General features: G+C 41.7%; 1 protein-coding gene across 5 annotated transcripts; it reads right to left on the reverse strand.

The window, feature by feature from the left end:
- Positions 1–307: 307 nt before the first annotated feature.
- Positions 308–25,169, reverse strand: LOC124264772. Of its 5 annotated transcripts, none has more exons than XM_046699554.1 (13): positions 24,904–25,169; positions 11,723–11,815; positions 10,776–10,836; positions 10,232–10,317; positions 9,615–9,748; positions 8,555–8,718; positions 5,928–6,153; positions 4,203–4,285; positions 3,838–3,900; positions 2,935–3,115; positions 1,683–1,754; positions 958–1,038; positions 308–384 (listed from the first exon to the last, which is right to left on the reverse strand). In XM_046699554.1, exons 2-12 carry the CDS (start codon positions 11,800–11,802, stop codon positions 971–973), a joined length of 1,218 nt encoding a protein of 405 aa, XP_046555510.1. In that variant the 5' UTR covers positions 11,803–11,815; positions 24,904–25,169; the 3' UTR covers positions 308–384; positions 958–970. The 5 variants fall into 5 exon arrangements, with proteins under 5 accessions (XP_046555510.1, XP_046555508.1, XP_046555509.1 ...); XM_046699552.1 differs by having other exon boundaries at positions 24,677–25,169; XM_046699553.1 differs by lacking the exon at positions 24,904–25,169 and adding an exon at positions 24,048–24,670.

Genomic DNA, 25,169 nt, shown 5'->3' on the forward strand with positions numbered 1-25,169 from the left:
CGCGCGCAGCTGTTCACATGCATGATCTATTTGCAGATGCTTTACAGCACTTCTGATGCATGATCCTCGTGCAATTCATCTGCATACGGTTTTAAGTTGGTTCCCCAGTTTAATGGAGAGGTCACCATTCGATGTAACCATACATATATACATAACATGGTAGTGAGGTTTTAAGTTAGTCCTAACCTTTTTGATGTTACTTATATGGTTTTACGAGAGAAATGATCCCATAAAAGTTCACTTCAAGTCAAAGAATAAGAGCGTGAGTAATAAGCAGGAGTGCTCTTGCAGCAAATATTCAGCAAATGTGACTTATCTCCCTTGGTATCACTACTCCCATGCGATGTAGCCTACTTGATAGCCGATAGAAACGCATGCATCCAGCTGCAAAATAGCAAAGAAGGTTCAACTCAAACAATGTTTTACATTGAGACACAAACTGGAACGGAAAGTTCCATTGCATTTTCTCGCGCATGATGTTCTGAGACTCAGGGAGAAGGCTCAGAGCACCATTCAGACTGTAGAGAGATTATGGATAATAAAGCATATGACTCTTATGGATAACAACTTTGTTGTTTAGACAGAGGTAGTTGCGATGTTTCGTAGATTCCTTTTAGCTTGTAAATGGTGTAAGAACCCACACGGACACGTCGTAATGCCTATTAGAAGTTACATGAGGCTTTTCGGGATACAACCTGATTATGACGAATTATTAAGGAATACAGGAGGCACCAGGCTTTAATTTCTTAGAGGACTCCCTGAATCTATAATTCTGTGATGTCATTACCATATGGGGTGGTGGGGTAGCCTTGTGGTTAAAACGAACGCTCGTCAAGCCGAAGACCCGAGTTCAATTCCCCACACGGGTACAGCGTGTGACGTCAACCTTCCCGCTGTGAGAGTATTGCTGGATTATTGCTGAAAGCTCGGCGTAAAACTGCTTCCACCTGTCATTACCATAAGGCTGGCGTTACCTCCTGTACTTCCGGAGACGGAATGTGGCTGTGATCACCTCGATATAAGGCCAGTAGATTTGTTCTCAAAACATTGGAAGCTCAAAACAAGAAACTCTTGCTAGATTGCCTCTTCCAAGGCGACATACACAGTATATGAACGTGTACTCTCCATCTCTGAGCCCAACATGCTCAGTGTATTCACAGGTATGCAACAGGTAATACGAATCTCAACCAAACGAAACATTTGATCTAAACACCACCCTGATACATGCTCAAAGTGCCTATCCACACTACCTGGCCTACAACGTCTTTGTCTTACCTCCACAAAGAACAACGATAAACCTGCTTACCAGGTGTACCCACGTACGGTTCCTACCCTGTGAAGCATGTCCCTCTTACCCGTACAACCCGTTTGTCTTACCTGTACACCGTGTTTGTCCGCCCTTTGGCTGAATGCACCATCACAACCCCATAACCCCTGGTGTACCTGTACGGCTTACCTGTATGAAACATGTTGCTCTTTACTCGTACAACCTGTTTTGTCTTACCTGTAATGCAGCGTGTTTTTCTGTACAAAGCTCTACTACGCAAACCTAATAATTTGGTGTAGTGGCGACAACATGTTCCTCTTACCTGTACAACCTGTTTGTCTTACCTTGTACAACGTAAGCTTCTGCACAAAGCTCTACTCACAAACCGCAGAACTGGTGTAGTGTATCGCCCTACCTGTATGATGAGAGCATGTATCATCACCAACCCCATCACCAGCGCCAGCACCGTGGACGTTGATCACACACTCTGAAACAAAGAACTACGTCATGAAAGTAAGCTGGCTGTGTTTGGTTTAACGCCGCACCGCAGCAGGATGCACCAGCCATATGGCAGCGGTCTGTAAACAGTCGAGTCTGGACCAGACAACTAAGTGATCAGCGCAGTAATGAGCATCCTATCTGCATGCAATTTGGGATACGATGACATGTGGTCAATCCAAGTCAGCGAGCCTGACTAATTCGATCCCGTTAGTGGCTCCTTGCGACAAGCGCTATGGGTTACTTTGAATACCAATTCCAACCCAGATCTTCACCGGTGCTTAAATCAACCAAAGTCATCAAGCCTGACCACCAAACATCAAAGCAAGGGTTTGGAGAAGAATTGTGCTCTACACTTTTCTTGAGCAACATGTTTCAGCGTTAAGGCTCATCCATATTCGTAAACCAACTATATGTATGAGCCATCGTGAGAGTAAAAGATTACAAACTATTGGTCTAATCTGACATTGGAGGTGAGGGTGAAATTGGGTTTTACGTCGTGCCAAGAATATTTCAGCTCATATACGTGACGTGCATCGCGTGTGTATGTGTATGTGCGGCTGCTTGTACTAGCCCAGACTTAAGCTGGTTTTATAGTGCCAGCAGCCTACTGAGAGATACCATGCCGCAGTGAAGCATGAATACTTACTCAGACACATTATACTGACTCCAGGCCGACCGATTCTTTGTTGTACCCATTAATGCCGAGCGCCAGGCAGGGACCAACAAATTACCATATTTTAACGTCTTTTGGTATGACGCGGTCGGGGATCGACGCTCTAATCAAGTACACCACGGAGGCGGTCATGCGGACATTGGAAACAAACATGACTAGAGATTGCAAGGCATGAAACTCTTCACAGCTCACTTTCTGTCGCTAACAACCACCAGAACATCCGTGCCAACAGTATCTAACACCCATAAGCATACGTAGCGTCTACAAAACAATTGGACTATATTGATTGCTTATTCTCCAGGACATATTTCATCTAAGCGTCTGACTAAATTCAATGGACAGAGTTATGTCCCTTGATCTGTCAGCAACGTGAGATCGTAGGGTCATATCCCGGTTTCGTTGTTCCCAGGGTCCTGGAGTTTAACAGCTCCATACTTACACCCAAATGGTACACGTCCGAGACTTCACTTCGTGCCAGGCTCGCTCCACTTACCCTGACCGCTGTCAGCATATAGTAGCCAACTATTGTATCCAAGTCTTGAGGACTCTTCAACAAACCGCTCGGTATGATCTCCAGTTGGCGTTAGGCCAAAGGCTTGGCGAAATATTTGTTTGCGTATCCGATTAGGATGTCTAGCAACGTCACGAACGAACCCAACAGCTCCAAATGTGACCTGTGAACAAAAGGTACCAGGCTTGTCAGTGCGTTGTTTGATGGATACTCGGAGAGAGTGAATTGAGTTTTATGCCGTTTTTAGCAATAATCAGCGTTAGCGATCACGGCACGGTACACCACAAATGGGTACCACAGATTGTACCAATGTCAGCCGAATTGGACACGTTCATCAGCCTACACGAGCAAACGCTTTAACCACTAAAGCTGTACCAAACCGACAAGAGCTTCGAAGCCCCACAAGAGAAAATAAATTGAAGGTTTAAGATCCGCAGCCACGGGTCGGGCCCTGAAGCCCCCTGAAGTCAACGTATAATTGTGCAATTCTAATCTTTTCAGGAAAAGTCACTGAAAAGATGTATTCGAACCTATTTGTGCATGATTTCTAACGTATATGCTATGAACCAAGTTTGGCGTGAGATTTATCGGGATTTGTCGAGAGAGCTTTACAATGAGTATTGTAACCGTGACTTTCAAGCTTAGAGTGCGTGAGCGCCTCCGCAGATATGCTGTCACCGATGTAAGTATTTGGTAAATGCAGTAATGCACAGGTGATATTGTGAGCAGCGTCGGAAAGTTGGCCACGAATGCCATGAGAGTTATTCTTGCTGATACAATCTCCGGTTTTGCATCCAGGGGACACAACCCTGCACCTTGAGCTGTTGTATCTCAGACGACTGGGGTCAACTAGGCGATGTGTGGTTGATCGAATCCTTTACTTACCACGTAGAGGAGGAACACTCCGACCATGAGAACAGACAGGATACGGGTCGAATACCTAAAACCCTGGAACAGAAACAATGATTAATACCGCAGCAACATCACTGCTGATTCCCGGAGCATGAATGGAGTGAGCGATCCCGTTAGTCGCCCGAATCGAGCCCGAGTCTTCTTCTGAACTAGGCTACTCGAATTTGTTGCGTCAAAAAATCACGCCAGAATCCAGAATTTTAACTTTGGAAGGTACTATACTGATTCAGTGTTCCTAGTTCTATTGGAAACAGTTTGGAGATGCTTCGCAGCATACCTCCCAATCTCTATTATACAATAAGACATTCATAAATATTGCCGAAAAACATCAAATCCACCTGTTCTATTTTTGTAGAGTAATTCGTGTATGGCAGCAAGCAGCCCCGGTTTTGATTTTTGTCCATGCATTTTTTCCGGAGGGCTGGAACGTGGAAGAACGTTGTTATTTACAACGAAAACAATGTACTCATGGATTTAAGTCGATGTACTATGTTTACGGATAGGTTTCATATGAATTCACGTTCAGAGATTGAGTGGAAGGTATGTTTTTACGCCGCTTTGTTTGCTTGTTTCTATTCAAGCTACGTGACGGTTGTCAATCACCGAAGCTCGACCGTGACAATCCAGTGACTTCACATTAACGGGATATTATTAACAAAGAGATTATGAGTGCCAGCCATCAACGTAGTCAGGGAAACTTGTTGAGTGCCAGGATTAATATACCTGGAATCTTCGGCGTCACTAAAGATCTGTGTTCCTGGCCAATCCTCCGCGGCGTGCATTAACCTGTTTTAGAACAGGCATAAACGATGACTAAATTGTCATACACTCAGCACCGATGAGGACAAGACAGCATTCCTTTGTTGGATAATTACAACCTGGGGCATTTTTCTGCTCATGTTGCTGAAATTCATAATTATCTGCCACGCCTAAATATAACAACCAGGAAGGAATTAAATCACTTGCCCAGCAAACAAAGCGGAATGTCAGCACGAGATGTATTTACACAGTCGGGAAGAAACGCTACTCTCGTATGTAAAAACTATATTTAGCCACTGATTTAACTTCTGATGTTTCTTCCCTGGAAACAACATATGTGGTTTTTAGCTTTCTTGCGCTAGTGAAGAAACGGGTTTCATCATTAAGCTACTAATATGATTTTAACACTTCTTTATCAGGACATAATCCTGCATGATTTGAAGAAAGCGTGTTGTAACTTATCCAAATCGGGGAGAGAGATATATTTACAAAATGACACCATGCACAATTCAATTAGCCAATCGGGCCAGTGACTGTGGAGAATTACTGGCCAGACTGAGTTTACCATCCTCGATAATCTCCAGGGTATGACAGCCATTGAGCACTCTCCACTATACCCTGGATGCATCCACGGCTTGGCAGGGCGATGATTTTATTACCTCCCTTTGTCGGCTTTTTATCCAGTCCAGGTGCCTACGCTTCAGGAAGTCGAGCGTACAAATCACTCATCACTTTCATGCCTTAAAATTATCTGAACCGTTTAAACTTGGCAACCAATTGATGCAGAGGTACTTTGAAGAAGTAGAAGGAGTTCTTTCATATATTCTTTTGAAGTTTCAGATCTGTGAATTTGTCTTTATTATTTCCCCAAAATCTAGGTGGCACTACGAACAAACCTTTGCAACGTGCGACCCAATCTTTGTTGACACGGCAAGCTCGGATAATGCGGCGGCTTAGCTGATTGGCTACTGTGAGAATGCGGAGCCAGCCAAGGGAAGGTAATAAAATCATCGCCGTGGATGCATCAGGGTATAGTGGAGAGTGATCGTAACGTATACCTTGGAGATTATCGAGGATGGGTTTTACTGGCCAAAAGGCTAGCGAGGCCAGTGGTTGTTTCGCACTCTGCTTACCGGATTTGGTATTGTCACACATTAAGCACTTACGGGGGTCGGGAGCATATAGAATAATATGCACTTACGGGGTCGGGAACAGACAGATAATATGCTCTTAGAGCGGATAAAGGAACAGACAGATAATATGCACTGGTACAGGTCGGGAACAGACAGATAATATGCACTTACGGGGTTTAGGTGCTGGTTTCCTGAAGAGTTTGATGACGTGAAGTCCCTGGTAAGATTCCTGAATGTACTTCAGAGTCTGGGGAACATCAAGATCGGTTTCTTCCGCCTCAAAATACTTCTTAGTTTTGAGAGCGTGCGAACAAACCCTGATCGGTAGGATGACGCTGAGATACAAGAGGCAGAACAGGTGTGGTAGACTTCGGCCCACTACCAACATGCGGGCTTCCTGTGTACGCCAATGATGTATATGCCAGATATATGTATGCACTACTACTACAACTACTGCTGCTGCTGCTACTACTAATTTCTACTATGACTACTACCACTATTATCACTACTACTACGACAACTACCACTACGACTACAACTACGACTACTACCGCTACTACGACTACTACTACGACTACTACTATTAGCACTACTACTACGACTCTTACTACTACCACTACTACTGCTACTACTACCGCTACTACGACTACAACTACTACTACGACGACTTCGATGACTACTACTACGTCTACTACGATTACTACTGCCCCTGCTGTTGTTGCTACTACTACAGGTATCGGCACCACCACCATTATAACTAGTGCAACAACCACCACCACTATTACTACCATTGATTCTAATAAGAATGTGTTCGTATCGGCAACTTTGTCTATATTTCTCTATCGGTTTCTCTAACGGTGTCAATTATTATCACGTTGTTTACCTCCTTATGTCGACAGTAAAATGATAGACAAATGATGGTCAAGTAATAATGGTAAAAAAAGGCATCACTAAAACAATGGTTCTGTGTAACGTCAAGAGTAACGTCTGTCTTACGTTAACAATGCTATCTGTATTTCGGCAACAATGGTTCTGTGTAACGTCAAGAGTAGCGTCTGTATCACGTTAACAGTGATGTTTGTATGACGGCAACAATGGTTCTGTGTAACGTCAAGAGTAGCGTCTGTATCACGTGAAAAATGATGTTTGTATGACGGCAACAATGGTTCTGTTTAACGTCAACAGTAACGTCTGTATCACGTTAACAATGATGTCTGTATGTCGGCAACAGTGGTTCTGTGTAACGTCAAGGGTAAGCGTCTTTATTACATTAACAGTGATGTCTGTATGTCGGCAACAATGGTTCTTGGTGTGTAACGTCAAGGGGTAACGTCTGTATTACATTAACAATGATGTCTGTATGTCGGCAAAATGGTTCTGTGTAACGTCAAAGGTACTGTCTGTCTTACGTTAACAATGATGTCTGTATTTCGGCAACAATGGTTCTGTTAAACGTCAAGCGTAGCGTCTTTATCACGTTAACAATGATGTCTGTATGTCGGCAACAGTGGTTCTGTGCAACGTCAAAGGGTAGCGTCTTTATCACGTTAACAATGATGTCTGTATGTCGGCAACAGTGATTCTGTGTAACGTCAAGGGTAGCGTCTTTATTACATTAACAGTGATGTCTGTATGTCGGCAACAATGGTTCTGTGTAACGTCAAGGGTAGCGTCTTTATTACATTAACAATGATGTCTGTATGTCGGCAACAATGGTTCTGTGTAACGTCAAGAGTAACGTCTGTCTTACGTTAGCAATGATATCTGTATGACGGCAACAATGGTTCTGTATGACGTCAAGGGTAACGTCTGTATTACGTTAACAATGATGTCTGTATGACGGCAACAATAGTTCTGTATAACGTCAAGGGTAGCGTCTTTATTACATTAACAGTGATGTCTGTATGTCGGCAACAATGGTTCTGTGTAACGTCAAGGGTAGCGTCTTTATTACATTAACAATGATGTCTGTATGTCGGCAACAATGGTTCTGTGTAACGTCAAGAGTAACGTCTGTCTTACGTTAGCAATGATATCTGTATGACGGCAACAATGGTTCTGTGTAACGTCAAGGGTAGCGTCTTTATTACATTAACAATGATGTCTGTATGTCGGCAACAATGGTTCTGTGTAACGTCAAGAGTAACGTCTGTATTACGTTAACAATGATGTCTGTATGACGGCAACAATGGTTCTGTGTAACGTCAAGCGTAGCGTCTTTATTACGTTAAAAAACATGTCTGTATGACGGCAACAATGGTTCTGTCTAACGTCAAGGGTAGGGTCTGTATTACGTTAGCAATGATGTCTGTATGTCGGTAACAGTGGTTCTGTGTTATACAATTCACTGTATCATAAGAGTTATGACATGCACATTGTCACCATCCCTTATGTATCACGGCGAATGTGACTAGCGGGATCGGGTGGTCAGACTCGCTGGCTCGTATCCCAATTGCCTGATGCTCTTGGAAACACTGGGGCGGTGAGGTAGCCTTGTGGTTGAAGCGTTCGCTCGTCACGCCGAAGACCCGGGTTTGATTCCCCAGTTGGGTACAATGTGTGAAGCCCATTTCTGGTGTCCCCGTCGTGATATTGCTGGAATATTGCTAAAATGGGGCTTAAACCCTCACACACACTCATGCCATCACCGGATTGTTTGGTCCAGACTCCAATATTTACAGACCGCCGCCATGTAGCTGGGAAGGTGCTGAGTGCGGCGTTAAACAACAGCCAACCAACCAATCATTAACCACGTTATCTTGAACCACGAGGCTCATTAACCGTGTAATACAACTTACCCATCTAATGTTACACTCAAAGGTCTTGTAGAACTGCACGGCGGTGATCACCCATACGTACACCGCCCCAATGGCGTAACTGAAGATAGACTTTATGGCCAGTGCAGCGAAGATTGGATAGTACACGAAGCCGTACCATATCATTGATACTATCACGACCAGTGCTGGAAGCAGAATTCAAAAGATTGAATAGAAACGAGCATCAATGATGGACGATGAGGGTACCAGCTGGGTCGACTGAGGAAATTGGCAGTCTCCAAAACTGTGTAAATCAACCAAATGCGTAGATCGATGCCATGATGTTAATCACTGGATTGTCTGGTTCAGACTCGATTATATACCGACAGTCGCGCTATAGCTTGAATATTGCTAAGTGCTGCGATAAACAACCCAAAAAAACACAAAAGTTTTAGAGTGTATCTAGCAGTAAAGGAGTTTGTTAAGGTAATATGAAACGAAGGCAATACCACTGTGTTGTCACTGTTTGTTCCTACACTTATACTGGAAGTGGTAGGGTAGTCTAGTGGTTAAAGCGTTCGGTCGTCACGCTGAAGACCCGGGTTCAATTCCCCACATGGGTAGAATGTATGAACCCCATTACTGGTATCCCCCTCCGTGATATTGCTGGAATATTGCTAAAATCGGCATAAAACTAAATTCACTCACTTGCTACACTAATATGTATATAATACAATCTAAGTTTGTAGACAGCCACAGAAATGCATTGCGAATTGACCCGAGTCAAGTCAAGTGTTCAGACCATGACACTGCATTAATTCACCATATGCCCATCCAGGAGTCAGTGAATGATTGGAGTATAATACCGCCCGGAACAGTATTTCTTCCACCTCTTGGTCTATCCGAGTGATGCAGCTCTTATCAGTGACGTCATCAAACACAGGCATGGTACTTTACAACCAAGAAACAATCAAGTCGAACCTGGATTCCAACAAATGATTAAGGTTCCTGGCAAGCCAAAGTGAGACAACCAAATACAGCGATGTGCAGTACGTTAGATCAACATATCCCCTAAATGAATGTGCTGATGGTGTGTACGTACTTTTTAAGGCTAGAGGTCCTTCATATCGGAAGGCAAACTTTTGCTCGAATATAACTTCATATATGAGGAAGATGGTTGCTCCAAATGCCGCTACGTAGGATATGCTGGCAGATGTGGTAAGTGCGTCCATGGGGCTGTAACAAGATCATATGTAATCAGAATTAGTACAGTGAAGACTGTCCAAACATTAGACAAAATGTAAATAATGAAAGACAGGTAAGTTTAGTCATGCTAACTGAATTGCTGAAAATCATCGTTATCACTCTCGTATTTACCAGACATGGAGTGTAAAGCTGTACTAATGAGTGAGTGAGTGGGTTTTACGCTGCTTGCACCACTATTCCAGCATTATGGGACTCACTCATGGTACCCCTAAACCGGGTCTTGGGGTGACGAGCAAACGCTTTAACGACCAAGCTACCTCACAGTCCCAAGTTCTAATGGTTGAAGAGCTCGCTGGTTATGCCGTTGATCCAGGTTCTATTTCCCAGACGGGTACAATTTGTGAAGAGCATTTCTGGTGTCCCCCCGCCGTGATATCGCTGGAATGTTGCTAAATGCGGCGTAAAACCATACTCACTCATTCACTCACTCAGTGTTCATCGGAGGCAACTTACTGAACAAGTGCAGGTCTGCCATAGAGAAAGTTAACAAATTTCCGTCTTCTCGTCTTCAACAAAGAAAATGCCAGGCTGATCAGCACCTGTAAGAAGGAGACGTCAGTTGTGTATACGACGTAGTCTCTGACCAACGGAAAGATCGACTCAATATTACCTCATGCAAATGAGTTTTCTCAAGTTACAAACAAAACATTATTGGTGAACATCGCGCAGTATATTAGATCTTTGTCATACAGTACTAGAACTGTGGATTGAGTAAGACTTAACATCGCATCAGCATTATTTCAGCACATAGCGACGAGACAAAACTGCACATATACACAAGTCTATTTCAAGTACAAAGTTTAAAGGATTTTCTTAAAAACTTTTCATCATTAGATTATCATCATTTGCAATTAGAAAATGTTACAGCACTAAATTGAAAAACGAGCAATGTGTCATACACATACAAAGTTACAATTTATAGTACAGACCAATTTCTTTTAGGTTGTTCACAATGAGGTTAAACAGAGAAGATGACAGAACTCCATGTAAGACTTACAGCTGGGATAACCGTGTACTGATAGAACCGGAAGTGGTCGATGTGGGTGACGCAGGCCGTCCTGTAAGAAACATAGCAACATAAATATCCTTGCGCCAACATTTCCCAATCACATATCAAATAGTTCAGAGGTACAAATGTATATGTTTCGTTACACAAATTAGCATTAGTTTTGTTTACAATCAATTTCGGCAGAAGAAACTACTGGTTCATCGTTTATGATAAATGTTGGTTGACAGATCACCCAATCACATGTACATGTACCCCTATTAAACGGCAGAAATAGACATAAGACATTTTCCGGTGTCTCCCGCCGAAAAATTGCTGCAATTTTGCTCAAAGCGGCGTAAAGCCATACTCGCCCACACGATGTCGGGTTTTTTTTGCGTTTCAGTATGCCTTCCGACATATAAATACACTGTAGGATGTTAATAAATAATATTATTAACTACGAGGGCTAAAATATCGGGGTTCATATTTTTCATACGATGCCCTTATAGTGGTGACGTGACGTCATGAACAATGCTATGACGTCACGTTTCTTCTGTGACGTTGCGTGCTACATGCGGCGACGGAGGGTAGCCAGCCTATGTTTGAAAGTGGATTTCGGTTTATTTTCCTCAATTTGACGACTTCGGTAATTAACAGAATATTATATTCGTGCCCATATCATACCTTGTTTACAACACTCGTGCCTAAATATCGGTATATCCCTCGTTCTCGCTCGGGAAATACCAATATTTAGGCACTCGTGTCGTAATCATAGTAGGCCTATGACACGGGCACTCATATAATATCCTCTATTAATTAATATCATGGCTACATTATAGGAAATATATAGTCAGAGTAGTGTATATTTCTTCCATATGTATATCATACTTGGACAGGTAGTCTAAGGTTTATAGATGTGTGCGTGCGGTAACTGACAGTGTCGGCGGGACACTCACCTGTTGAAATGTGTGGTGTTATCGTCACTCTCAAGAATAGTAAACAGACCGTCGATTTCGTTCAAAAAATTCCCACTCATCTTGAATCATTTGCTGTGAACACAGAAACATGAAATACAGTTATTAGAATGTTGTCGTCCATTGAGTAAAGTTAGTAGGCTGCGCTGTTGTTTAACGCCACACTGAGACGAGCATGTAATGATATTATATCGAGTATTTTGTTAGGTGTTTATATCAGTAAATATTATATCTGAGACTTTATTATCGTGTTTATGCTGTGGGGTCTTGATAATAGTTTGTTGTTTTATGCCGCACTCAACATTATTCAAGCTATATGGCGGCTGCCTGTAAATAATCGAGACTGGACCAAACAATCATAATCCAGTGATCAACACCATGCATATATGAGCATACGAGGGTACGATGACTTGTGTCAAACAAGTCTGTGAGGCTGACCATGCGATCCCGTTAGTCGCCTCTTACGACAAGCATGGGTTGCTAAAGACCAATTCTGACCCGGATCTCCATGGCTGTCGGTACATATGTAGCCGGATCGTCACGTTATAACGCAGATGGATATTTATATACAACACAGGACTCGTACATCAAGTCACACAGCACGTATCGCACTTCAACTCGCATAAACACCCCAGAGCCTTAAGGTGTTAAATAATACCTTATCAACCTGCTTCGTTGACAAGCATGTTAGATGATGAACGCAGTGTATTTGAGTATCAGCTATATTTAGGGGTCAACTAAATCACCTTCAGTAGGCTTTCAGTTGAAGTTTTCGATAAAGCAAACTGTGTAGAATCATCAGTCTTTTCAATGAGAAAGGTAATTAGGAATTCAATGTCGTAACACGGTCCCCACATGGGTACAATGTGTGAAGCCCATTTCTGGTGTCCCCCGCCGTGATGTTGCTGGAATATTGCTAAAAGCGGCGTAAAACCAAACTCAGTCAGTCAGTCAGTCGTAACACGGGAATCACAATCGACAAAGACATGGCTCTTTCTTTAAAACTGTCAGAGTTTACAGTATCACATAGCAGAATACATGGTGTTTGTACCTCAGGACTAGACAGTTCTGTGGGGCATATCATGGATCTGAGTGTCAACCTGCCAGCCACCAATGTCAGTCTGTCCGATCGCACTCTCTCCACTTCTTCAACAAATGAGCTGGAGATATACCGGTCTAACAGCTGTTGTCGCTCAAAAGAAGTTCTGCTTTCTGTTCTGGTTTAATATGTTGTTTCATTTTACCAAGTAGACCGCAGTTGATTGACGTGTGTATAAATAACTCATTTTTACTCGCTGTGTGCTCGTATTGTTACCGACGTCATATGAATCGATGTTGTGTAAACAGCGGCAGTCAAGAAGACTAAGTCAATGTGAACTCTCACGATATTGATAAAGTGCATTTCTTATACTCCACGGTTTATCAAATCTCTGAACACCCTGCTAGGAGTCACCTGAACCCCTCACGGTCTTGAAGGGAGAGACGGCTCGATTGTGATTCCGGTTTGGGGGCATTCATTCCTGCATTTTTTTCGTACACTCAGCAATATTAAATCTACTTCGCGTCCGAATTCATTGTCGGGGAGGGTAAAAACATCAAGATCTATGATAAACACGAAGGATATGATGTAACAAGTCATCCTCTCATAGTTAGGCAAGGAATCCACACGTAGTAAAATAAGTAAGCCGTCCCTACGCAGTTAAGCAAGGAATCCACACGTAGTTAAGTAAGCCGTCCCTACGCAGTGAAGCAAGGAATGCCCTCATAGGTAAGTAATTATCCCTACGTTGTTAAGCAAGGAATCGCCACATAGTTAAGCAAGGCATCCCTACGTAGGTAAGCAGGGGATCACCACGTAGTTAAGAAAGAAATCCCCACGTAGTTAAGCAGGGGATCCCCTGAAATAAGCTGAGAACACGTTTACAATCGCCAATGCAGCAGCAATAATCCGTTCGCATATACACCGTTGTCAACAGGCGCTGTGGCTTTGTTTGTACATTGTGGTCTGTCTTCAGTCAGAATTATTCATACACATTAATTAGAGTTACTGCATGAGATCATTAAATATTTATTCCTCTAAGTGCAATCAAATATTATCTTACAACTCGTTGTTGCTTTTGACCTGTGTAACAGCACATGGATTTCCATATCCACATGGCATAAAAAGCTTATGCATGTTAAATAGACATTCATATTTGTATTACATGAGGGTCACCATATTCATGAGATTGTAAGTTGGACATACATGTACACGAGTGTTTGGGCTTGAAACAATCGCATGATATCAATTTGATGGTGAGTGAGTTATTTTTACACTGCACTCAGCAAAATTCCAGCAATATGGCAGCGGTCTGTAAATAATCGAGTCTGGACCAGACAATCCAGTGATCAACAGCATGAGCATCGGGATACGATGACATGTGTCAACCACGTAAGCGAGCCTGACCACCCGATCCCGTAAGTTGTCTCTTACGACAAATATGGGTTACTGAAGATCAATTCTAACCCAGATCTTCACGGGTTTAACTTGATACTTTGTTCAGACCAGCGTTAAGGGTGGACATGTTACACTTTGATGCAACATTACGGTGATGCATTGATTTATAATAATCCATTCGTATAATTGTCACCGCTGTTATGCCTCCTAATCCCAGCGGAACCTGTTTCCATGGACACCTGAGAATGGTCGACTTTGCAGATACAAATATACACAGCCATGTGAAGGTATACAGTTCTTCTATGTTCTCACCGACACTGCTGACTCTTTCTGAAACATTTGTTTTGACTTTAATGACATTGATCTCCGATCGAGTGGCCAGTCATGTGTTCAGACCGTGCTGTGTACCATGTATCACGTTTTAGAGAACGTAAGAATTGGTTCAATGTTCTCAATTGTGATTAATCACCAAGACAATGTCATAGTATCACGTTATTTATGAACAACAGGGAATTCTAATTGGGTAATTGATGTGAAGTCTTAAACAAATACGGCTGGAAATGTGTTTGTCGAAATCAAGATGTACCAAATGAGATTCGTTCTTGATAGTTGTTCGCAAGAGACGACATCGCACATTTTTAGTTCTGACAACTGTTCACTACTACATGTCCAGACACATTTCACCTCGGAATACCATCAGCATGACCAGATATCAGTTCCACAAGATTTAGAACAACATAATCACAGTTCAGATGCAGCTCTTACAGACTTATGATTGAAGTAGGCACTAACAGAAACATCCGCAATGAGAATATGTTCGCAGTATGATGTAAATGTGGCTGAATGCGAGATTCTCTGAGCGTCTATAAGAATTTCTACCATCTTATATAAATATACGGACCAGCCGTTGAACTTACATCCTACTCGACGAATAGTTATACCGACAGTGTCAAAAACAGATAATTCTACGCTAAATAAAAATACGAACGTTCACATATCATGCTAATAATAGAATAACATCTATTATACATATTTACAAGGGGGATGGTGGGGTAGCCTAGTGGTTAAAGCGTTGGCTCGTCACGCCGAAGACCCGGGTTCGATTCCCCACATGAGTACAATGTGTGAAGCTCATTTCTGTCCTCCGACGTGATATTGCTGGAATATTGCAGAAAGCGACGTAAAACAATATTCCCTCACACACAAACGTCTTTCACTATGGGCCTGTGGATATTCAGTTTTGAATTCAACATATCTATGTACATTCGTCAAGCGTCATTCGGCTGATAAGGCCAGAAAGTCGACCCTCGCCGCCCTGTCCAATACACCAAGGAGGCGCTCCTACTTTAACTCGAAAGAATCGCCGAGCTTATATCAACAAACCACTTGCACCTGAAACACCTCAGGCTGTCTAACGATAAGTGTCTCGTTGTGTTGCCAAGGAAGTACTGGTCTGGTTGCCAGCCACTTCATCCGGCTGCGTCTTGTGTCTTAGGAATGCAGAAACCAATGACAACGTACAACTGATGGAACTATGGGATTACAGCATAGACGCCTCCAACTACAAACTACACTACTGCCGATAATAACGCTTAGGCCTGTATGTTGAGGAATAATTGTATTGCGATACGTATTGCGACATATTGGGAGCTACAGTGTTAGACAGTGGGTGATACTGATTGTACCTGCAGATCCTATCTTCTACATGTTAAGTACCCGTTTGAATTGATCTTCAGTAACCCATGCTTGTCGTAAGAGGCGACTAACGGGATCGGGTGATCAGGCTCGCTGACTTGGTTGACACATGTCATCGTATCCCAATTGCGTAGATCTTTACTTATGCTGTTGATCACTGGATACTCTGGTTCAGACTGGATTATTTACAGACAGCCGCCATATTGGTGGAATATTGCTGAGTGCGGCGTTAAACTTAACTCACTCATTCACTCACTCTACATCCTAGGGCCATAAAAATATATGTTATGGTTCTGATAACAGCAATCTCAAAATAAAGTTGTATAGTTAGGGATTTGTTCTAATTTGATTATTTTTGGTACAATTTATAGTATGTTAAGCAACAGTTTTCTCAGCATCAACAAGGGAAACATCAGGTGTGAATGAAAGATTTTCATTAAAACCATAGAGATAATCAAAGCATCTTTTATATTGGTTACCCAATGTATCGGTTCTCAGAAAGGGAAATTACAAAACGTATTGTTTGAAAAGCCTAATGTCGGTAATACCATGCAATCATAATAAAGATAAAAATAACAGTCCGTTTGTGCTGAACTTTATCATATCAGATATCACGCTCAGAGTGCATTATTAGTCACATCATTACTTCATCTTCTACCCATCCAAACAGAGACAATGTCATGTTACACAAGTTCCGGTGTGGACCGGAAGTCCAGACACTGTCAGGATCGAACCTGCTGTATACGGTCCAACATCTGCACATATAGTACAGGTTGCATGTTATACCAGGTAAACGTTTTCAGAGGGCATTATGTTAGCTGCAGAGCGTAATTACTTCAGCATTCCATTCACATATTTCATACAGTTATCTCCCTTGGTATGTTGAGAATATTGTATTTTCATCATCTGCTCAGCACATGTAATGGCACCAACGATGAAGCATAAACACACCTGGTGTTATTTGATAACACCTAGCAGTACTGAATGACACCTGGTGGTACTGAATGACACCTGGTGGTACTTGATGACACAAAGTGGTACTGAATGACACCTGGTGGTACTGAATGACACCTGGTGGTCCTTGATGACACCTGGTGGTACTGAATGACACCTGGTGGTACTTGATGACACCTGGTGGTACTAAATGACACAAAGTGGTACTTGATGACACCTGGTGGTACTGAATGACACCTGGTGGTACTAAATGACACAAAGTGGTACTTGATGACACCTGGTGGTACTGAATGACACCTGGTGGTACTAAATGACACAAAGTGGTACTTGATGACACCTGGTGGTACTGAATGACACCTGGTGGTACTAAATGACACAAAGTGGTACTTGATGACACCTGGTGGTACTTGATGACACCTGGTGGTACTAAATGACACAAAGTGGTACTTGATGACACCTGGTGGTACTGAATGACACCTGGTGGTACTGAATGACACCTGGTGGTACTGAATGACACCTGGTGGTACTAAATGACACCTGGTGGTACTGAATGACACCTGCTGCACTTTCCACATCAAGTCCCTCTATTCCATTTCTACAAGTGGACTTCTTTGTCCATACTCTCGTAGGCCATATATTGATAAGACGTTACATTAATTGCCCATTCCCATGGTTATATTTGCTGTACATAACATTGGCACTTAAATATACATTATTCGCCCATTTTTCCCTCTTCTCGCTGATTTCCCTCTGAGAAGTTCACATCAGAAACTAAACATCGGCATTGTTCCGTCATATAGCGACGACACCACGTTTGTTCACAAAGTATAAATGCGTTTATTAAAGTGCACATTTCTTCATTACATTGTTATTTAGAAAGAGAAAAGGTCATAGCGCCAAATTCAGAAACACAAGCAACTTGTCACACACTTTACAATTGCAATTTATGATACAGATTATTTTTTCTTAGAAAATAACCATAAGCCTCTCTAATCCAACCCCACAACCCAGTTCATATTGATAAATTCGTGTTGGGGTGTTGAGTCGGCCGTCTTATCACCACAGACGTGAGGGTCGTTATGCTATTTATACGTTATCTTCCTATCTGATATCGCTACAATGCAGTACCTCGATTATGCTACAGTCATACACCTCCCAACGTTGCCACACATAATGCTGACACATTTGTTGGAATCAGGCTATCGATATCGGCATTCATTTTAATACATGGTACTCTCTCTGGGTTCAGATATACGCCATGACATCCCATTTGTTAACAAAACTCATGTGTAACATGTGCTGAATTAGAAGTCAATAATATCATACCGTGACACGAAGGAAAGTATTGACCCTCACACTGCACTGATTATTGATTGATTTAAAAATATTTATCATTTAATAACAACTAAGTCCTATTTACACAGAATCAAACTTCTCAGTAACCAACCTGTTTCAGGCTCACCCTGCTCTACTCACTAGACAGTGGACTGTTCCATTATACCCGTGGGTGTAACCCTAATTAACCTTCTAGTTCAGTGTCTGTCAATTGGGTGTCTGTCAAATGTGTGTCTGTCAAATGGGAGATAACCATTCCAACCAGCGACGGAGAGATCACCTAATCCGCTAATCCCAGGCTGGGAGCAGGCACGTATAACGTATTAAGGCTTTTCGCTCGTTTAGTTCTCGCATTACGCGTGTTTCGTGAAGAGTGAGTGAGTTTAGATTTACGCCGCTGTTTTAAATATTCCAGCAATATCACGGCAAGGGACAGAACAATGGGCTTCACACATTGTACCCATGTGGGGAATCAAACGCGTTAACCGCTAGGCTACCCCATCGCCCGTGTTAGGTGAAGACGAAATACTGCTCCAGAATGACATTTCGTTGCTATGGCGAGTCAGAATATAACCGGAAACGGAACTGAATATAAGTGATGCGAAAAAAAAATCAACAGCATTTTGTGGTGACTGTGAAAATTAAAAATAAATTCTGATATTGGATTACTATAATTGTTGATTATTATATATTACTAGAAATTAAATTCAACAGAACACATGGCTGATACACAGATTAATCATAAAAGTTGTATAACCACAAGGAATGAAATGTGCTGCCTTTTAAGAATTAGGTAACTTACCATATGAATATCAGAAGGAATCTGTTACCGGCCAAATGTCAAAAAGGATTTCGGAAGATTTCACATTTTTTTAACTTGACTCAAAACGATTCAAATCCCTCGACATTTTCAGTACAGTTTAACTAATGTCTTCATCCGTAAAACCATGTGTTTCATGAGACCAAGGTTCCTCAAACTGAGAATACCTCCCGTCTGTCACGTGACCAGTTGGTCAAGTACGGCTAATGTAAACGTCCTTTAATCACGATGTGTAGGCTGTGTACACAAGCCCTGTGCGCTGACAGTATGTACACAGGTAGGTCGATGTACCCGCTCTAAGTAATGCATACGGTTGAAAATGAATATGAAAACACAGTCAAACACATACTATCTACACATGGCTGGTGTATAGACCTCTCACAGTCCTCATTCCACAGCCTGCTTCTCTATATCGTCATTCTCTTATAAATAGCCTATTGAGCTCGTTTCAAATCCGGTCGCTGCTGCACATGAGGAACAGGTTCATATCTACTTTCTAAAAATATCCATTATAAACATGTCGAAATATTTTGTAATTTTGAAACATTTCATTTTTAACGTGAATAACATTAAGGGATGTATAATGCCGTGTGGACTAACGGTGAAGAGGGTGTAGCAATGAAGGACAACATAGACATTACTGCCGTTATAGATCGTCTCAGGTAACACTGTCCTCTCTGTGTTAGAACGCTCAAGGTGTGAGGATCACACGGATGGGACTGTGTTACCTGAACCCCGGTATGGCGATGCGTCAATGCGGTCTAGGTGCTGGTATGTTCAATACTGTATGACTGGTAACAAGAGAGCGGAAGAGTGTACTAGCTGTTAAAATGACTAACAGAAAAAACACTCTCATTGTTAGTCGAGATTACATAGAGATACCGGCCTGCATCTACTGTGCATGTGTTGTGTTCGTTACCAGGTGACAGGAAAACATGATTCAGCCATGTAACATGCTGAACGACTGACAAGAAGGCACGATGTAATCAGGCAGAATGCTGACCGACTGACACCAAGACACGATGTAATCAGGCAATATGGTAAACGACTGACAACAAGACACGATGTAATCAGGCAATATGGTAAACGACTGACAACAAGACACGATGTAATCAGGCAATATGGTGAACGACTGACAACAAGACACGATGTAATCAGGCAATATGGTGAACGACTGACAACAAAACACGATGTAATCAGGCAATATGGTGAACAATTGACAATAAGACACAATGTAATGAGGCAATATGGTAAACAACTGACAACAAGACATGATGTAATCAGGCAATATGGTGAACGACTGACAACACGACACGATGTAATCAGGCAATATGGTGAACAACTGACAACAAAACACGATGTAATCAGGCAATATGGTAAACGACTGACACCAAGACACGATGTAATCAGGCAATATGGTGAACGACTGACAACAAGACACAATGTAATGAGGCAATATGGTAAACGACTGAGACCAAGACACGATGTAATCAGGCAATATGATGAACGACTGACAACAAAGCACGATGTAATCAGGCAATATGGTGAACAATTGACAATAAGACACAATGTAATGAGGCAATATGGTAAACAACTGACAACAAGACATGATGTAATCAGGCAATATGGTGAACGACTGACAACACGACACGATGTAATCAGGCAGAATGGTGACCAACTGACAACAAAACACGATGTAATCAGGCAATATGGTAAACGACTGACACCAAGACACGATGTAATCAGGCAATATGGTGAACGACTGACAACAAGACACAATGTAATGAGGCAATATGGTAAACGACTGACAACAAGACACGATGTAATCAGGCAATATGGTGAACAACTGACAACAAAACACGATGTAATCAGGCAATATGGTAAACGACTGACACCAAGACACGATGCAATCAGGCAATATGGTGAACGACTGACAACAAGATTTTGGAAAACTTGTTTGCATTAACAATAGTGTTCACAAGATTGGTTTTGTCGGTTGCCATGAACTAATCATCAATTATGGGATTTTAACCAATTCCAAAACTTCTATGAAGTCGATATTGTCTTTACCATGCAAACAACATCTGAACTGGTTCTCACGTTGGAGCTAGTGCAAAACTAAGACAAGATTTGTCACTGTTACCGCCATACATACACCCTGTGTCTGTGACCTACTGATGCCGACGAGATAACATTGACATGTATACATAAACACAAACCTGGCTACCATCTTAATTTTATGCATCACGACATAATGTTTAAGACGCATATTACTAAAATTTCAACATTCTCCTTTCTTCTGATATTGCAAGTAACATTTTGAATAATGTAATTTCAAACAAAATATAATCTACATTTCAATTTACAATCACATGGCAAGTTTTGTTTTCATTACAAATGTTATTTTGAAATAGTTATATTTCATTGATTTCTCTATGTGGACAATTCTGATATTATTAACGAGAAACATCGTGTAAATTTATGATGATTGTGGGAATGTCTTTGTTGTTTTTTTTCATTTATATTCCACGTAGTAATACGCATGATACAACGTCATTAACGTACTGTTACAGACGTCTTGACTTTTCCGTAAAAGATGCTTTCACTTTTTTTAAAAAAATCATAATTCCAACTCATGCATACGGGGCTGAAATTTTGAGTTGGGAGGAAAGGAGTAATATTGAAATTATCCATTGGAAGTTTTGTAAATTTGTTCTCAATATTAGTTATATATCGCCGAATGCTGTATCATAGGGAGAGTGTGGAACATACACTTTAGGTTTCCTATCAAATGTCACGTATTAAGTATTGGCTACGATTGTTAAGAATGCAACGCCAAAGACATATTTTCCAATGTTATAAGAGGCCAAGTCGGGCCAAACATGTGAAATATTTTCTTTTATCGTTATTGTTACTGTTTGTTTTGGATAAGCCAAGAGGTTGTGGATCCAGGTCATTTTGTTTATATCTTTAGTCACGTGTTAAAGAATGTGCTTATCTGAAGTGGCTTTATTCTCCTTAGAGTGATTCTCTCACATTGTATAATTCTCAAGTCTGTACTTAATTCTGAAAATGTTTGTTAAACACTAGTACCTATGAGCAAAGACGTGGACTAACTTTATCTAGAAGTGGATATCTAAGTAAGAAAAATGTCTTTAGTAATAATCCCTACATTTGAAAACACTGTAATGACTGACTGACTGACTGAGTTTAGTTTTACGCCGCTTTTTGCAATATTCCAGCGGTGGACACCAGAAATGGGCTTAACACATTGTGCCGATGTAGGGAATCGAACTCGGGTCTTCGGCGTGACGAGCCAACGCTTTAACCACTAGGCTACCCCACCGCCCCCTGTAATGTAATGCTGAATGAAATACATGTATTGTATGATTGTGTTTATTATGTAACAGAGAGAGAGAGAGAGAGAGAAGGAGAGAGAGAGTGAGAAAGAGAGAGAGAGAGAGAGAAAGAGAGAGAGAGAGAGAGCGTTTCATCCAAAATTGTAGTAGTGGTTCAAATAATAACTTCTTTCTGTTAAATCTTGTTAAATCTCGTATACATGTGCATAAAACATAAAAAAGTAACTGTAGAATTTTATGTTATATCATTTGTACTTTTGGTCATATGGCCTTTCTACAAAAAAATATCTTGAATCTTGAAACTAACTGTCAATCTCAAAACACTATAGTCAGTTTCATCAGTTACCTTATTTTCATTTCTGGAATATCTGGCCACAGTAACTACCTCGTTGGGTATAGTTCATCACTGTTACTTCCACATGAGACACTTAATGGTCACTATCGGTCACATGTTCTGGGTTGATTTTAAAAGCGACAAAACACCTTCCACGTCCATGAGAAATCGATGCTAAAAGCAGACCCGATTGCGCAATTCCGATCATATTATCATGTGTTTAAGCAAATAGTGATGATACCAGGTGATCGGAAAAGGTGAGCGTACCCTGCCTCAACACCCACATTCACCGCCATTACGGTGTCCCCAACTAGCAATGCGACCAGTTTGCCATACAGCTGTAAACCAACAGGGGGGTATGGTTGACACACGACTAAAGTTGACTATACCTGCGAGGTGAGGTGCCAAGTAAATAGGTCGTATACGTGCACACCTTGAGGGGTAATCCTTTATCGACACACACTACTTCAAATAATACGTTATGGTCGTATTTGCAATATTAAAGCTGCTATAGAAAATGACTCTTTCAAACATATAGGTCGGTGTTTGTAGAGTACAGAGCAGTGCAATCGAAGGAACACATAAGAGACGGCGTTTACCACCGCCTCCCGCACTATAGCGCTATGCAGGGATAGAAAGTTTAAGCCCGGACAAACAAAGCGTTGTTATTGTCCTCAGCACTAGAGGACTCAGCCCTCCGTTAACTAACCACCCTGGCATTTCGTGATTCAGTTTCATGAGGACATTTTCCTAGTAAATAATTATGTATATGTATGTATGTATGTATGTATGTATGTATGTATGTATGTATGTATGTATGTATGTATGTATGTATGTATGTATGTATGTATGTATGTATGTATGTATGTATGTATGTATGTATGTATGTACGTACGTACGTGTGTATGTATGTATGTATGTATGTATGTATGTATGTATGTATGTATGAATGTATGTATGTATGTATGTATGTATGTCTTATACATGGTGATTATGCTAGTTTATCTTGTTGCTCAAGTATCAATTCATTAGAACATTTCAAACCAATATACACTATAATAGAATGTCCAGCTCATGTATCGACATTCATTTTAGTCTTATTGTTTTGTTACCTGACATGACCGCAGGTAGTGATGCTATAACATTATTTCATGACCGAGACAGATTTATGTTTTTCTTATAGCATTAATTTCACTGGTTTAATATGGCCTACTAATTCCTTTTTTTCTACAAACTGTGAAACCAAGGTATTGTTTTACATGGCCAGACAGCCTCAAGCCAGACTTTGAGTTCACCTCGCTAGGGGCGGTGGATTATCCCTACACAATACCTGGGATTAACGGAGAACTGTGTCTCTATTGTAGCCAACTGACCTGCACATGACTGGAACCACTTCTGTTTCCGTCCTTCTCCCTCTGTGACAAGTAACCAAACAGATGATCGCTGTAGGCAATCAGAGCAGTAATGGCCAGTTGTATTGAGGTACGCACGGATAACTCACAAGTAATAAACAATACTGTTGAAAGTTTGCGCCCAACGGAAATGACAAATCATTGAACTGTAACTCAGGCCTGTTGGTTGATGTGTGAGAGTTGTGTTGTGAAAGATCGTGTCACGGCTGGCTGTGTCTTCGTTATCCGTAGGGACAAACGTCTCACACCGATTACGAAATCTAAGCCGATAGTCCCCGTGGGTGGAACAAAGAATGTACCCTGGGACGGGATGTTAGGGAGGAGGTGACACACACCACCCACATGAAACACTATGATTCAGCAAGACCTGGCCATTCAACTACAACGTGACAGATCTGAACTCTTGGTAACATCAGCGAACACTTCCCCAACCACGGTCTTTGTTATGCTCAGATCGAACTCCGCCATTCCGTTAACCGTGTATAGTATACGTCCATGATCTCGCCTCGGCGCAATTATTCATTTACGACCGAATTCGACGTCGGGTAACATCGCCACAGGTGTGTCTCTTGAACACGTGAAAGTCTTACCTCGGCAGTAGACACTGTACAGCTCTCGGCGAAGTCAGCTACGTATATCGCTGTGTGGGGTTTAAGCGACAGTCTCATCGACAGGCGTGTATGTAATCTCCATGTCTACAAGTGGTTCAGTCAGTGAAGCATGAGCGAGACATCAACAGTGCAGGGGATTGGTCAACGAACCCAAATAGGTGATCGTTAATCGTGTGACCTAACGTAAATTCCATATCTTCTCTCACCTTGTGCCACTCAACATGTGTATCTGCCCTTTGACCTCGACTGTCACGTGATGTCGGTCGATTCATCAGTTGAAGACTTGGAATGTTATTGCCATGGTGATGAAGAGAGGCTATTCTTAGTGCATGCTCGTGAGTCTGATCGACATCGCCTCGTTGCAGTTCTCGCTTCTCACATACTCGCTTATCGGTCCCTGTAGACCATCACAATATCTCACTCAGTTATCGCTGTGCAATTCTTCTCCAAGCAAAGCTGTATTTTTGCTCGA

The sequence above is a fragment of the Haliotis rubra genome, unplaced genomic scaffold (genome assembly GCF_003918875.1).
Source record: "Haliotis rubra isolate DU_JTF1 unplaced genomic scaffold, ASM391887v1 Scf940, whole genome shotgun sequence".
In the NCBI taxonomy this organism is placed as follows: domain Eukaryota; kingdom Metazoa; phylum Mollusca; class Gastropoda; order Lepetellida; family Haliotidae; genus Haliotis; species Haliotis rubra.